Source organism: Symsagittifera roscoffensis, chromosome 8 (assembly GCF_963678635.1).
Source record: "Symsagittifera roscoffensis chromosome 8, txSymRosc1.1, whole genome shotgun sequence".
Classification (NCBI taxonomy): Eukaryota; Metazoa; Xenacoelomorpha; order Acoela; family Convolutidae; genus Symsagittifera; species Symsagittifera roscoffensis.
In genome coordinates, this window is record NC_087069.1 from 34569530 (window position 1) to 34585849 (window position 16320).

The 16320-nt window shown below is 34.0% G+C and overlaps 1 protein-coding gene across 1 annotated transcript in view; it reads right to left on the reverse strand.

Moving 5' to 3' along the window:
• Positions 1-1338: 1338 nt before the first annotated feature.
• The window catches only part of LOC134853126 (uncharacterized), a 34883-nt gene continuing 19901 nt past the window's right edge, over positions 1339-16320 (reverse strand). Inside the window, exons 3-5 of the mRNA XM_063869069.1 lie at positions 5651-5770; positions 4654-4744; positions 1339-1548 (exon numbers count right to left, since the gene is read on the reverse strand). Coding sequence (XP_063725139.1) covers positions 1457-1548; positions 4654-4744; positions 5651-5770 — 303 coding nt within the window. The 3' untranslated portion in view covers positions 1339-1456. The remainder of the gene's footprint in view (positions 1549-4653; positions 4745-5650; positions 5771-16320) is intronic.

The window sequence follows — 16320 nt, forward strand, 5'->3', positions numbered from 1 at the left end:
TCAGTCGACGTCTAGTTTCAAGTCTAGCACCTCTTAAACTGTTCATGTTCTTTTTTCAAACCTTCTTGCTCATCTTATATCATGATGTTCAAAAATTTATCATAAATTGGGAGAAAGGTAAAATTCACAATAAAGGGTAGAGTAAAAATATCTACCAAATTCAATTTCCCCTTATTGAATTTTTTCTCAACTTTATTTGAACAGCAATGATATCAGATCCATACCTGATACATTTGTATAAATTCTACGAAACATAAACTTTTGACTAGATTTAAAATTTTGCTTAAAAACAATAAACATATAAGACGAATTATAATAGAATGACCTTGCATTTTTGCAATTTAAAATTTTCTGCCGAATTATTTTTGGCCCGTTTATCAAATAGTTGTTTTTCAGTTTTTTTTTTCAAATCATAAATTTTTTTTTGATTGCGTTCATTTTCTCTGAATTCTCCTTTTGTGATTTTTAATTTTCTCACAATTAATTATTTATTTTTACGAACATCATGATATAAGATATAGTCGAAACTGGTTAAGTGCCAGACTTGAAATTAGACGTCGACTGAGAGTGCGCACTAATTTTTACATGGCAGGTGAAAGGATGTACAGTTTGTCATTCTTTTATTGAAAATAACTTTACCATTACCTCAAGTCATCTTGGAGAGCACAGTGGCGCTCCGGTAGTGATGGCGCCCAGCAACCATATGGTTGGTGGTTCAGATCGAAAGTGTGCAGTCTTTAATGGGCTTCTGTCTACTTAAACATTTTAATTCCGTGATAAGCCTCCGAGCTATTTGACTAAAAAACATAGAAGTGAGCTAATTTTTTTCTGGCTGAGAACTAAAATTTGATTGGTATGTTTTGTTTTTCCGAGTCAAATCATGAAGACAAAAGTTTCACTGATAAAATAAAGATTTGGAACCAGAAAACTGAGCTTTAGTAATTTTCGTACAACACTTTAGTACTGAAAAAACTGTTTTGAAGTTCAAAAAATTTAGAGAGATAACTTCAAACGAGTAATGAATGAATTGATGTGTGAATTTGCCATTTTGACCTAATATCAACGATTCGACTTCATTTTCGACAGAATATCTATGATTTTTTTTCTAAATTTTACGAAAGTTACGACATCAATTATGTGTGCTGAAATTGGAGCGCTATACTGTGACAATTAACTAACGTGTGTAATTTTCAGTATCGAAAAAAAGTGACTGAGCGTTTCAGATTTCGTCAGCATAACTTTGCTCTTCTCTTTTGATACTGTCATAAAAATTTTCATCATCCTACATGTTTTAAAAACAAGTCGCTATTTTAAAATCCAAAGAAAGTATTTCTTTCTTTTTTCAAAATTTAACTGATCCTTTAATTTTTTTTCAATTTTAACATCAAAATTAGTGATTGTGCCCATTTTAGAGTTCATTAGCAGAGTTTCTATCTTTCCATTTCTCATCAGTCTTCTACACTGCTGGCTTCTGGGATGTCTCGGCCAGATACTCTTTCCACTCCTGTCTGTGTTTTTGATCCAGCACGTTCAAACCCACCCATTTGCCTGAAAACAAGCAATGAAATTGAGCATAAATCAAAAGATCCCCAATTTTCTGGAACGTTTTACAAGGAACTGCTTGCAAAAATTGCTTTAAATAAATTAATGAAACAAAATAAAGTTTTTAGGGTTCCAATATCCACCTTGAAACGGAGAGTGACTATTTTTTTAAGGTATAGGTGTCTTAGTGTTGGCATATAATAAAAAACTTTTGTATCACAACCTGGTGAAGATGATTTTATTGAGCCAAAAACGTCAATTGAAACACTGCACAAAAGTTTTCAATCTCTACAAAAAACTCAACGAAAAATACAAAAGTTCTCAAAACAAAGCCTTGAAGGCTTGGACTGCTCATTGGCTTAATTGTCTGATGTAATTTATAATAAAACAATAACTCATAAGTTTTCGATTAAAAAAATAGTAGACCCACGTGAAAAATGGTTGATAATCTCGCAAATAAATTATTTTCAATTTTGGAATCAGGGCATTGATATATTGAATGATCCCTAATAATCCGAAGTCTTTGAAGACGCCGGTCAAACTGTTAAACATATGTTGTTTTAAAATTTTCAGTTACAAAGAACTATAGAATCGTTTTGAATATAACTTAATCGAGACCCGGTGTTTTTACACAGAAGAATGAAAATCACAGGCTCAAAAACAGGCCACGATTTTTAACCACTGAATTTTTTTTTAAAGAAGGCCTGGGACAAATACAAATTTTTTTTATCTAATACTGTGTGAAAATGAATAGGTTAAGATAATAGGCACATCTTAAGAATACTTGAATTTGCACTTTCTACGCCGTTTAACCTATTGACGAAATTGTTTTTGTTTTAATTTTTGGGGTTCAGTGCACAGCACAAAATTAAAAAGCAAAACAGGCCAAAAAATGTTTCAATCAAGGGTAAGAAGGATTGTTGTACAATTCCAATTATTTAAAAAACTGGTCATACAACTTCATTAATGGAAAAAATTCCATCCAGTCATACGATTCCATCAAAGGAAAATTCTAGTCATGCTGATTTTTTTCTATGGTTAGTATCAAACTGCATGATAAACATTTTAGCCATAAAAAAACTTTTTGTCAATCGGGGCATAATATCATCTATTCAACAGATTTAGAAAAATCAACAAACTGTTGAAACTGATTTAGGTGATTTTGTTGTCCAGCAAAAAAACCTTAGTGCGTTTTTATACCGAGTTCTTTTTCAAAACTGTTGCATATTTGAAGGGGAATTTCTATGTTAAGGTGAGTTAGCGTATGGTGAGATAATTTTTAATAATAAATGAAACCACGAAATTTGTACCAAGTTAAAATTATTTAAAAAAATCAGCACCAAGTTCGAAAAAGAGCCTTGTTTACGGTTTCATCAAAAATCTCAGTTTCTAACATTTTGTGAAGCCATCTGAACAATTTACATCCTTAAACCAACCATCCCAGGTTGACATGCATACAACGAAAAGGCTTATCATACAATTCCATACAACAAATGTATGGAAAAAAACTTGTCATGCAATTTTCGTAAAAATTCGAAAAGTCGTTGAAAAAAGATAGTTGTTACTTTTTGAAAACGTGTAGTCCTGGATACATTTTCTAAAACATAAGGACAAACATTTTCTAAAACATAATTTTTTGCATGCAAATTTTTTTGTGTGTGTGCATAACGTATTCCTGGATACACTGATGTTGGATTTTTTACTTTCCGATTAATCGCTTGTTTCAAAAACGCTGAAAATGCATAATTTTTTTGTATGGCATGTTTATGTTGCCGGTTACTGTGCAAGTAAAACAGATTGTTCCTAGTCTTTAGTCTCGAAAAATATTTTATTCTTATAAAATGAAACCAAGTACTTCAAATTATAGTATTTTTTTCGGCGTGGTCTGACAAAAGGAGCTAAATAAAAAACTGGAAATTACGTATACTTGACAGTCATAGTTGGATACGCAAATTGAAATTTTCACAGTTTTTCACAGTTTTTTTGGATTTTTGAAAATTTGACTCCAAAAAGGCGCTAATAATCAAAACAAAAGAACATCACTCAATTAAAAGTTTTAACATTTTAATTTAGGCAGTTGTAAGCTTTTAAGCATTTAAAAGCTTTATTCGCTCCAAGAAAGACGAAAACCCAAAAAATTCAAACCAGTTGTTCTCGACACTGGGATAATTTTTGGTTTTTAAACGTGGTTGGAATCAAGACTGTATGTTCTTTAATAAGATTTATAATTCAACCCAGTCCAATTCAACCCAGTCCTCGTCAGTTTCAATGGTCGGAACAATTAGCCTCACGGTAGATTGATATCTGGATCTTCATTGGACTAGCCAGTCGCCTACACGACTATATTAACTTGGCTATGAGGTGCCTCTGAAACGAGTCTGTCTTAACTGCTCGGTGTTTTCTTGATGACGAGAGTGTAATAATTATGTACGCATTACAAATTACCCCGCTCTACAAAATCGTCCTAAATTATTTTGAGGCAAGCTTATTGTTGTTATTCATTCAATACACGACATGGCACTCATAGTTTGCCAATTCTCATTTTACTAAAAACTATTCGAATCTAGTTAAAGAGCAGTCGAAATATTCAGGGATGTGCCCCGATACGAGTTTTTTATCTCGCGGCTATTTTATCACTTTTTTTAGTTTTTAAAACGTTTCACACAAACTTTTGAGCATTTTTATGTGCTTTCAAAAAAACTTTATGTGTTTTCTTGTTGTAGCAACGTCATCAAAATAATCAAAACCATAAAAATAATCAAAAAACATTACGAGGCCAAACTGAGCATTGTGTAAATTTTAAGCTACTTTTGTTCTTTTTTTGTTCTTTTCTTTTCTTTGATCGTTCCAACAAACTTTTAACATGTTTAAAGACTTGTCTCTGGAAACCAGGAACATACAGACACAAAATTTTGCGCCTATCCAGTGCACAGTTTGGCCTCGTTATGTAATTAGAAAAAAATTATCAAGAAGCAATAAAAATCATCAAAATAATCGCAAATCATCAAAAATCATCAAAACTCAAATCAAGTGGCTAACAAAAAATGTTCAAAGTTTTTTGAGTAGCGGAGCAAATTTGCCCAAAAGTGAAATGTTGCGCATGTAACTCACTGTAACTGTCCCTTCTCCTCCTGGCCTCATCTGGAGGGGGAAGTTGGTTCCTGCTTCTTTCGTACTCTTCACTCTTGTAATTGTCCCTAACCTGAAAAACACATGGCCTAAATCTTGTCAAGGATTACAGCAGTACACAAGCAATTATAGTTTCGGAAACCAGCAAATTATAGCACGCAGTAATTAAATTTTTTTCGTGGTTGTTAGGCTATTTTTTTTTCTAATAAACTTTTTGTTTTCAATGGGATAGAGTCGAATTTTGTGCAGCTAGTGTTTTTAGATAGATTTTTTATTAAACTTTAACAATAAGCAATTATTCTCAACAGAGGCGAAACGAAGTTTACAAAAATGCAAAACGGAGCTTCGTAAGTCAGAGAAAGAAGAATTTGGTATGAAAAACACCATTTTTTTTGTGCTTTTTTCCAAGTTAAAAGTTAATTGAAATCAAAATAATAAGCCTTTAGCAAAATAAATTTTATTCGCCGAAAAAACACACGACTAGATAAATTCACGCAATTAAGCACTAATTTTGAAGCCCTTATAATCCTGAAAAGAACTGGAAAAATTAAAAGAACAATTTGCAACAAGAAGCCTTACAATCATCAGCACGCACTTTTCAAGGAAACTAACCATTTGCAACAGTGTCACACAAATACCAACACTAAACCGACAGTCTCACAAAAATAACAAAAAAAAATCAAATACAATTTAGCTGCCGATTACACGACACTTATTCTCGCAATTATAATAAAATTATTTGAAATAACCTGGAGACACTTTTTAATGGCACAAGGTTTGTTAATCCTAATGTTTTTTTCATAGCACAATGTCTAGATTAATCTTCGTTGCTTAGAGCTGAGTTAACTTTATACTTAGTCCCAAATAATAGCTAAAAAACTGCGGTACGAAAAGTAAGAATCACTGCAGCTGTTGTTTTTAATGAGTTGAGTTGAACAGCTTCGAGGTTAAATCGTGTCGACTCTTATAATTGCTCTACCTCAGTCTGATCCATGGGCCAGTCTGCACTCGCTCCTATGGCGTCTCTCAGACACACGCCCATTCTCTGTCTGGGGGAGGAGATGGTGTGTCGCATCGAGTCACTCTGTCGTAGCTCCTTCTGAAAATGTTACAAAATAATTAATATTTTCAAAGTAAATTTATCTCTAAAAATAAGGTATTCGAAACATCTGATTAAAAAATATTATCCGCAGTAGAGTGATATGGTCTTTGCTCAACAGTAAACGAATCAGCACATAACTTTACTAATGATGAAAACTTGTACAAGAAATGAGAGGCAAACAAACAGTTTTCGGTTCAAAGCTCAATTTCAATAAACAGCTTTGTTAAATCAAGTTATTTACAAAGCTATTCTAGTGCACTAAAAAGGCATTATTTAATCGAAAATTTTTGGAGCTGCAGATATATTTTTGAGAAAATGCACTGAAATGCTTGTTTTGTGATCCACTTGCTTGCCTTCGGAGACGGTATATATGATCGGCGACAGGTGCCATCAAGAGAAACTTAGGATCGTTTAATTATTCCGTCTCTTCTTAGTTAACCTATTTTGTCACTTGTTTTCCTTCTATAAATTATTGCACTAAATTTTTCTGGTCCTAACCATTTTACCCTCTCAATTTTTCACCCCGTTTTATTACGGTTAGTCTAGAAACTCCACTTAAATCTCACTGAGTTAGGACTGGAGTGTATAACTCATAGAGTAATTTCGGATAGGGTACACCGTCTGCTCGTCACGCTATCTTATTTTCGGCCGGATAGATTCGTGCAACTTCTTAGTCTAATACCGATCCTAATCTTACTCTTATACTATCTAGTCTCAGGTTGTTTAACTAGTCTCTGCTAGGCTCAATAGATCTAGGGTATACTGGTTTATTGCGGCTGCTGAAGTGCTCGGGAGAGTCCAACTAATTTCTAAGTTAAATTCAAATCTCTCTGGTGCTGAAATTACAAGTAACTTCAGCACTTACAAATAAGTGGGTTGTTAGTTAGATGGATCATGATTGGTTAATATTAAATACTTTACATTGGTAAAACATTTAATTTATCCAATCATAATATATAGTTTAGATCAGGTTCCACCCATCCGGGTTTTACAGAGTTTTTTAGAACAGTTCTTCTGTAATTCAAGGATGGATGATGGACGTTGGTATTTGGCGGACATCATAATTTTCTTCCGCTTCTTCTTGTGACAACGACTGAGTCTCTGCAACAAAATCAATTCTGATTTCAGAATGGTTGGCTATGTCAGGTTTTTCTGTTCTTCGGGGAGAACTTTTTTTTGTGTCTGATCTAGCTTGGGAATGGCGTGGAGATTGTGCGTGGAGGGGATGCCTGGTTACTCGGATCTGTACGTATACTTGAACATCGAGGTGGTCATTGGTCTAGTTCAATGAAGTCCTTTTCTGCGAAGTCAAGTCGTACTCTAAATCCTTTGAGTTGTGATTGTGAGCGGCATATCGATTGTAGTTGGTCATTCTCTCTCGAGTGTAGTGAGGTCGTCTTGTCTTTTGATGTTCGTCCTTGGTGTTGTATTCTGATCTATATATTGCATCATGTGATTTTACATTTTATAAAACTTTTATTAGTTTAATATTTTTTTAATAATGATTTTAGTTAGTTGTTTTCACAAAAGCTTTTTGTTTTAGTTCGGTTATTTTGAAGAGTTACTCACCCTTGAGTAGCTCTTATTAAAAATAAAGGTGTGGTCACAAAGCGTGGATGTAGCGCGGTGGGTTAGGCCGGCTATAGAGCATGCTCAGGACGTCCTTCCTGGTGGGTTAGGCCAGGTGTGGGAGTATAATTTCATGCGGTTTTTGTGAGGGGTCCTGTTATGTGACAACGTTTTATGTTGGGTTTGTTGTGGTCTTACTTATGTCTTGTTGGTTATGTACTTTTTCCAAAAAGCGAATTGTTTGTGGTATGGGTTTGTCTTTCGACTTTTTTGTGTTTTATTATTTCTTTCTAAGACTTTGTAATAGTCTTCAAAAGAATAAATTATCCAGTTTTAAACTGGGTTAATCCGGTTTGGGTACCGTTGGTTTCCTTTTCTTAGTCATGCTGTTATTCTATGATTTGTGGTATTTAGTAAGCTGCGTTGGTTAGTTTTGTTTAGTATATGATTCCTTTCCAACCGGGTTAAAGGAAAGTTTAAAACATGTTATTATATGTTAGAGTTGTTGAGTGTGAAAACTTGAAACTGAAATTCATTATTTTAAACAATTCTTCGTGGGCGAGCTGTGCGAGTGTGGATAGAATTTCTGTGCGAATGAATGAAAATATCAAAAGGTTAGTACTGCAATTGCATTTTATTAATTTACTGCATAGAATTTGGAAATTTACTGCTAGTTATGGGGGAATTTTAAGATACAAATTTTCATTATAATTAGATTTACTGCTTTTGGGGGAAAATTTTATAAACTAATTTACTGCATTGGTATTATATTTATTTAATTGTTGGTGCAAAAGTTTAATAGTGTCTTAAACAGTTTTGAAGAAGTTTGCTATTTTTTATTTTTCTTTTGTGAATTTTTCAGATGATCTAGGATGAAGGCTAAAAATCTAAAGAAAACATGAATAAAGAATGGTGAGTTTTTTAATATTTTAATTAGTTAGTAATATTTACTTAATTCATACTTACCTGTTAGTCGTCGGGGAAAAAACCGTGGGGGAAGATGTCGTGAATTAGTTCTGAAGTTGTTAGTAGTTTAGCTAGAATGCGGATGATATTTTTAGTCTGAAGCAGTGGCCAAAGCAATTGAAGTGCCTTAATAGTGGTTAGTTCTTCAGTGCCTACTGCAAACTCATAAGGTGTGTTTTGGATTAAGTTATATAATTTGTGGTTAAATTTAGTGTTGTGGATGAATTCTAAAATTGGGATTTCTATAGGTTGTAGGAACTCGTGCGGGATAAGGAAGGGTCGGGATTCTTCGGCGTTGAAGGTCTTGGTGATGGGGCAGAAAATGTACATTTGGGTTATGGGGTCATAATTACGAAGAATACCATGAAGGTTAGTGTCTTTAATACAATATGTGAAATTTAGGAAATACGGTGAAGTGTATTTTGAATTGATGAATTGAAAACGATGGTGTGGTTGTCTAGAGGGTGTGTGGAGGTCAAAGTGATTTTGGATGAAACGATAGTAACTGTATGTATGTGTTTGTTTAGTGCGCAACATAATATCATGTGAGCAGTGCAAATCTCTTTCGTGTGGTGCAAGGAAGTGAAAGGTTAGTGAAAAGATTTGGAAGCGTTCTTTAAAACTTTCGTATGCTTGTGTGTTTGTTAGTGCTTCTGAAATAATGTGATCAAACTTTCGGTCGAAGATGTTTAGTGTAAATACATATGGTGTCTTGATGAAAAATTTCTCGGTGATTTGTGGATTAGCGAAGCGATCGTCGTCTAAGAATTGATCTTGGTTAGCTCTGATGATGTTGTGATCGTAGTATTCTAGTGTATATTCATTAGCTCTAGGTGCAGTGTGTATTTTTAGTGATTTTTTATATCCAACGTAAGTAAACTGTCTAGCGGTTAGCGGTGTAGTTAGTCGATATAGCATGTCTTTGTTTCGTTCTATGTCGATGGAAGTGTTGGATAAAGGTAAGCAAAGAGGGTTAGTGAAATGATAGTATGAGGTCCAAGAGAGAGTGGGCATTAAAACGTATTCATCTACAAAGTTGCGTGTTTCGTTAGCGTCGTGAGGGGTGTTTAAGGTGTATTGTGGAAATGAGGGTAAGGTGATAGCTAAAAATTCTTTAGTGTTAGTATGCTGGGGGTGGTTGATGTATTCACGGGCTGTTCCTGGTTTTGCTGGGAAAGGATGGTTGGGGAATTTTCTTTTAAAAGTGCGGTAAGCTCTATTAGTGTTTAGTGAAGATATAGTGGATGTGGATGATGGTGTTAATGATTCAGTATAATTTGAAGAGGGTGTAGGGGGATTGGATGAATTTGTAGTGGAGGAGATTTGGTTTATGGTCGGGGTGTTAAGGTGGTAGGGTTGTTGTTGGAGGGTAATAAAATTATCTAGTTCTGGGGAGATTCGGGGGGTGTCTGGAGAATGAGATGATTGGTCAGAATGGTATGAGGAGTAGGTTGGGGTAACTTGGGAAGCATAAGATGGTGTGGGAGTGATTGGGTCAGGGTTATTTGACAATATGGGTTGAAAAGGAGGTTGAGAAAAATTAGAAGGGTTATGAAAATTATTGGATGGAGATGGTTCTGAGTCGGCAAATTCATCGGGGGTTTCAATATTCGGATTATTTAGCTGTGAGATGGAGTATAAAACTGAAATATGTGAGTTAGTGTCGGAATTCATGCCTGATGTTACATTGCTAGGTGGAAAATCGGGTGGCGGAAAAGCAAAAAGTGGTATGATTGGGATTGGAGAGGTGAGATTGGTTGGATGGGAATTTGATCGGTGGAGTGATCCAAGTTGGCGGCTCATCGTGGGCTAAAAAAATTATTATTTTGAGATTGAAAAGCGGTGGTATGGGGCTGTTCAATAATTTGTTCATAAGTATTATCATCTTGTGATTGATGTGTCATTATGTGTTGGACGGGACTTTGCGATGTATTGAGTCGAAAATTTGGATTATGTGTGATTGCTAAATTTCGGAAATTTCGTGGGACTAGGGATAGTGGATGGTTATTTGGTAGGGGTGGTAATTGTGGTGCCGTTGGCTGTGTGTCGACATTGTTATGTTCTTCGTCGTATGTATTTTGTCGTGTTGTTATTTTTGTGTTATATTCTTTTATTTGTGCGTCTAAAAGAATTTTGTTTATAGATGTGGAAAAAATTCCAAAAAATCCTGCAAAGAGTATGCGTGCTACGCTTGCTTGTCTATTTACTTGTGTGTGTATAGCACATGTGTTGTAGATTCCTTTTAAAAGTGAGAAAAGAAATCCAATAAAGTTAAACATTGCGTATAAAATAGTCAATTTTTCTAAGATGTAGTAGGGCCATCCTAGAAAATCGAGGATCCCATTTTTGAGTGTAACAAAGCTAAAAATGTTGATTGGTGATATATCTTGGGGACGGTATTTTTCGCCGTTTAGATATATATAATCTTTAATGTCTTTAAAATATCCGCTATAGTCTTGTGTGTAGATATCGGCAAATCCTGCGGTTTCTGCAAGTTTGCGTAAGTTTTGGTCAATTGATTGTCTTTGTATAGTGTCCATTTGTGTTAATAATTCTTGGAATTGTTGTGTTCTAATGTGATGTTGAATATCTGATTTTGAATAGATTCCTATTGATTGTAAGTCTATATTTGGGTTTCGAGCAATAGCGCGAATGCTTTCTGGTGAAAATTTTTTGAGTGATTGCATTAATGTGGGATATGGAGTGAGAAGATAATATTTATTTTCATCAGGGTTTAGTTGTACTACATTGTGGCTATTTTCTGATCCACATGGGACTGCGGTATCCCAGAAATAGGTTCTTCGTGAAAGTGTATCCACGAAATGTACTTTATTCTTATAAAAGATAGGGATTCTTTTATAACATCGTTTATCTTCAAAAACGTATAGTGGTGATACTTTTTTGGTACAAGTATAAAACCATAAGATGTTTCCTTCGTAGTCTAAAAAATTTGATCTATTTCCTGATAATAAGTATCCTGCATAGGGTATTTTTAATACTGCTAGTGCAAGTGATTGTAATATTTGTGTTCGTTCTAATTCACATAGTTGGTGTAGTGTTTCTAATTCGGAGAGTGACATTTCTTGAAAAATGCGGCTAATTGTATAGTCTAGTTTCATATCCAAATGAATATCATAGTGGATATTACCGAAATATGTAGTATTCATTAGTGATAATTCTTGTAAGCGTGTGCTTCTGGTTTTAGATGAGGTGATAAGGTTTTAGATGTCCACCAGGTTGTCCGTTGCTTTTTTCAAAATTAACTGGTATATAGGATGTTCCTTCGTTTAGAGGATGACCTGTGGCATATGGGTCGATTTTTACTTTTCCAGTGGTCATGTCGAATCCTTTTTCGTATTCGACTAATATTTCAGAGTATTGTGTTCTATGAAGTGGATTCCTGTATTTACATGCAAGTTCTGTTTCTTGATATATTTGAAAACGTGTCAATTTATTTTCTATATTGTCTATGTTTCTAAAATTAGAACTTAGTTTTCGTGATGGATGGACTTGTTCATATGGAATTGATTGTATAAAATATTTTTCGTGAAATTTTATCATACGAGCGTGTATTTTTGCTACTTGAAATGTTGTACATGTATCTTCGGGGAACCAAACAATTGTTGCTTGTGTTCTTGTTGTAGGGTCGCAATATCCTTGATCATTTTTACAAGGTAGTCGGATTCCTTGATAGATCATTGTATTATCAGATAAATCTCGTGTGAGTTGTATTTTTTCGAGTTGTATTTTCCAATCGAAAAACACAATATTTCTTGGTATCCTTTATTTTTCGTGTCTGCTTTGCAGTTTGATGGGTTATTTATACCAATGTGTGGTATCCAATGTTTATCATGTAGGTCATAGGTTAATCGTCCGTGTGCGCCGTTATACGGGTATTTTTCGTCTAGTTTTATATGTCCTTGGTGTCTTTCAAGTTGTGATTGGTGTACAGAGTCTGAAAAAACTTGAAAATTAACTAATTTTCTTTGGGAGTTTTTATTTTGTGTGATGTTTAGTCTAAGTAATTCATTTTTACAATCGTCGGGATTGAGATGTAAAAGACGTTCTATATTACTTTGATAGAATGATTCATGGTCAAGTCGGTTTTTGTTTCCGTTCGAGACTTGTGAACAATGTACTTTCTTTTCGGAAAATGTTGCTGTGAATTTATAACCTGTAACTGTTGTTGCTCGGGCTTTTGAATAGAGTGTTGCTATTATATCTGTGGTTTCTATAGCTTGTGGTTCTGTTTCACATTGTGATACTTGATTTATTGCATATTTGTGTAGTGTTTTTTGTTCATTTTCTTCGCAATCGTAATGTGTTACTAATAAATCTTGTGGTCCTGTACGAGGGGAAGGGTTTATGTTTTGATTTGAGGTTACTAGAAAAAGGAGTTGGAGAAAAATTAATAATTTTAGAATATACATGTGTATGATAATCCTGAGTATGGATTATAAAATGTAATGTAACCAATTGTGTTTTTGGTATATCTGTCGTATTTATATATTACTTCAGTAGTTATAAACGGTGGTGGTAGTGATTGAGCTGTTATGTTAGGTGGGTTTAATGGATAGGGATGTTGAGTAATGTTATTTAACTTAACTGTGATTTCAAATTTTAATTGTAAACTGTTTTGTTGGAGTATTTGAATATTGTGATCACGGATATCGTTGTGAATATCTTGGCGATATTGTAATCTATTAAGTGCCCAGTTATGAAGGCGGTTACTTTCTTGATGTTGTCCAAATAATGGTGGAGGTGCTGTGAATGTATTCCAATCTAGTCTTAAAGGAATATTTATTGATGATTGTTCTCGATATCTGGCGTCGAGATTATTTGGAAAATTTAACTTAAAGGGTAGTGGTGAAAATTGGCTTATTGATGGTGTTGATGGTAGTGATAATGTTTCTGGTAGTGATGAGGATGTTGTTGTATCCGTAGAAATATCTATGGGGTCATTGACTAAATTTGGTTCACCTTGTGTGAATGAATGTGTAGTCCAATATGGCAGTCGTGATGTTAGGTTTGGGGGGTTAAAAGGGTTTTCTCGTGCTTGTTCAGATGTTGGTGTTGAACCTAAGTAGTCTGAGGGTAGACTTGAAGTGCTTCGTTGTGAAAAAAGTGTAGGAGTTTCTGGTGTGATACCAGTGGTGTTTTCTGGAGTGGTTTGTGATGGGGATTGAGGTATATCAAAATGAACTCGGGGAGTTTGAAAATTTCTGTTTCGTCGAGGATGTATAATTTGTCTATTTATTTCTGTTGTGTTTTGGTTTTGACTAAGGTTTCGTATTCTACTTAGTTCTTGTGGTAGTGTTGGGTAAAGATTATATGTTGGTTCACTTAGGGATGCTTGTCGTTGAACTGGTTCTAGTGGTTCTGATAAACGAGCGTGCCGTTCTTCAAAAGTGTATGGATTGTCTTGAAAAGAAATTCGTGTAGATGTTTGAGGGTTTTGAGTAGTTGAAGGTGGTGTTTGGTTATCTTGGGATGATGTCGGTGAAGACTGATTCTGTGACTGTTGGGTAGCAATTTTTGATGGATTTTTGAATTGTTACTTTAGTGGGAAGGTTTATGTTTATTATAATATTCTTCCAAAAAAATAATTAGAAAAATTGTTGCTAGGGCAAATGTGATGATTGCTTTCTTTATACATTTACATATTGTCAAAATGAGGGATGATAAAAATGTTATGAAAATTACAAACAATAAAAAAATATCAGTTCTACTGAAAATTGTTCGTATCATTTAGATAAGTTGTTAAAATCGTACCTGTGGATATATTCAAGGGTTTTGGAAAGTTGGAGGAATAGTTCGAGTATAGTGTAGAAAATTAAAAAAAATGTTACAAAAAATGATTAGGATTATTAGAAAAGATTCAAGTATATCAAAAAGAAATATTATAAAGGCTTCAAGTATTGAAAAAAAATGTTTAAAATTTATAAGTATTTGAGCAACTGTTTGAGAGAAGAGCATTTAAGAAATGATCTCTTGGTCGAATATTTTTTGCTGTTTGAGGCGATTTTCTAGTGTGGTCGAATTATTTATTAGTTTTTTGACAAGTGGGTTGAGTTTTGTAAAAAATTGTTGGGGGCAATTTTCATGGTGACTGGGAGGTCGTCTTTTTCTTTATTTTTGTTTGTCAAATGATTCGGGGTATGGTGAGATTTTTATACTTTAGGCTAATTAAAATGTTCATTTTGTTACTTTAGGCTAAGTTTTCAAATTTGTTTTGGGGGTATTCGTGGTCTGAGTTGGGGAAATATTGTTGATCTTTGGGTTATTAGATAAGGGAGGGGTACGGTATTATGGTGATATTTATTTTAACTGTCAAGTTGGAGTGGTTTGCTTATTTTTGACCTGGAGGTTGTAAAGTTATAGTTAGAGATGTGCCTGGAGTTCTAGATTATTCGTCTAATTGATCTTAGTTTGAGTTAGAGAAAGTGGCGGATTGGATGAATCCTATTGGTCTATTTTGAACTAGAATTATTGCGTACTTGTGAGCATGTTATTTTGAAAAATTGAAATGAAAAATGTTACGGAGGTTTCAAGATTGTGAAGTATAAAATCTTAAAATTACTTTTTAAATTCTACTTTCTTTAATATTTTAGATTGGGGGATGAACATTTTGTAGTTTTTACGTGGTTGATTTCGGAGTCTTGTTGTTTTTCTATGTTCTGATTTGTCTATTTCTTCTTGGGGTATTATTTGTTCGGTCATTTTTCTATTTTTTCTTTGTTTTGGAGATTCTTTATGGTTTTGTGTATTGATTTTGGTTGCGGTTGGTTTTGTGTTTTGATTTTCGGTGGGGTTATCATTTTGTTCTGTGTTTTTCAGATGTGGTTCATTTTGAATGATTTTTAATCCTGTGAAGGAATATAATTGGGTTAATTCGCGGAGTGCGTATTCTTTTGGGTAGTAAGGTAATAGGTTGTTTCGGTGCTGAACGATTTCTTTTTTATTGGAGTCGGTAATTTTATATGTGACATCAGTGGGTCTTGCAATTATTTGGTAGGGTCCTTTTCGGAGGGGTTGTAATTTTTTAGAAATTCCTTTTTGAGTATTAAAATTAGGTATTAAAACAAATGTTCCAATTTTTAAATCGGAAGCTGGTGTAAAACGTGAATTGATTTGTTCATTTATGTTTTGTCTTTGTAATAACTTTTTCGTTATTTTTTGGTAAATTTCATTGTGTTTCTTATCTCTATTTAAAATCCATTCGGTGTGTGTACCGGAGGCTAATTTAAGAATTTGTGGGTGATGAAAATGATCTTCATCGTGCGTATGTAATGGGAGGTTATAACAAATTGAGTCTTTATTTGGTTGACAATAACCTTGTACGTTTTTATGGGAATTTGCTGTAAACATTATTGGTTTGCGTGGCTTTTGGTTGAAAACCATTTCATATGGTGACATTCCTAGTGTTGTCGTAATTTGTGAATTATATGCTAAGGGAAATAATTTTACATCTGCTGACCATTCGGTATATTTTGTATCATTTCCGTTGATGATACATCTAAGATATTCTTGTAGTGAACGGTTCATACCTTCGACTAAGCCGTTTGTCCAAGGTGCATGAGATGTACGTGGTTTGTGTTTAATGTTGTATAAATGACATAGTGTTATTATTTCATTATTTATGAATTCTGTACCATTGTCTGTAACTAAAATTTCTGGTAGTCCAAATTTTGCTATCCAGTGTTCATAGAGTGTTGTGTAAGCGTAATAAGCGTTACAATGTGGTACTGGGTTAAGTGCTACATAATGTGTAAATGCGTCAACAATTACCATAATGTAGGAGTTTCCTTCTGATGAGGGTGAAATTGGTCCTTTAGTATCAAATGAGATACGATGATTAAAGTATAAACTTTGTCCTTTAAAATCTTGTTTTTGTGCTATTTGTTTTTGATTTGGGTAAGGTTTATTTAGCTGACATACTATACAATCATTGCATAGTACTTTTATCCAAATTGGTGCATTTGGGAAGTAAAAATTTTGTATAAAATTTGAAT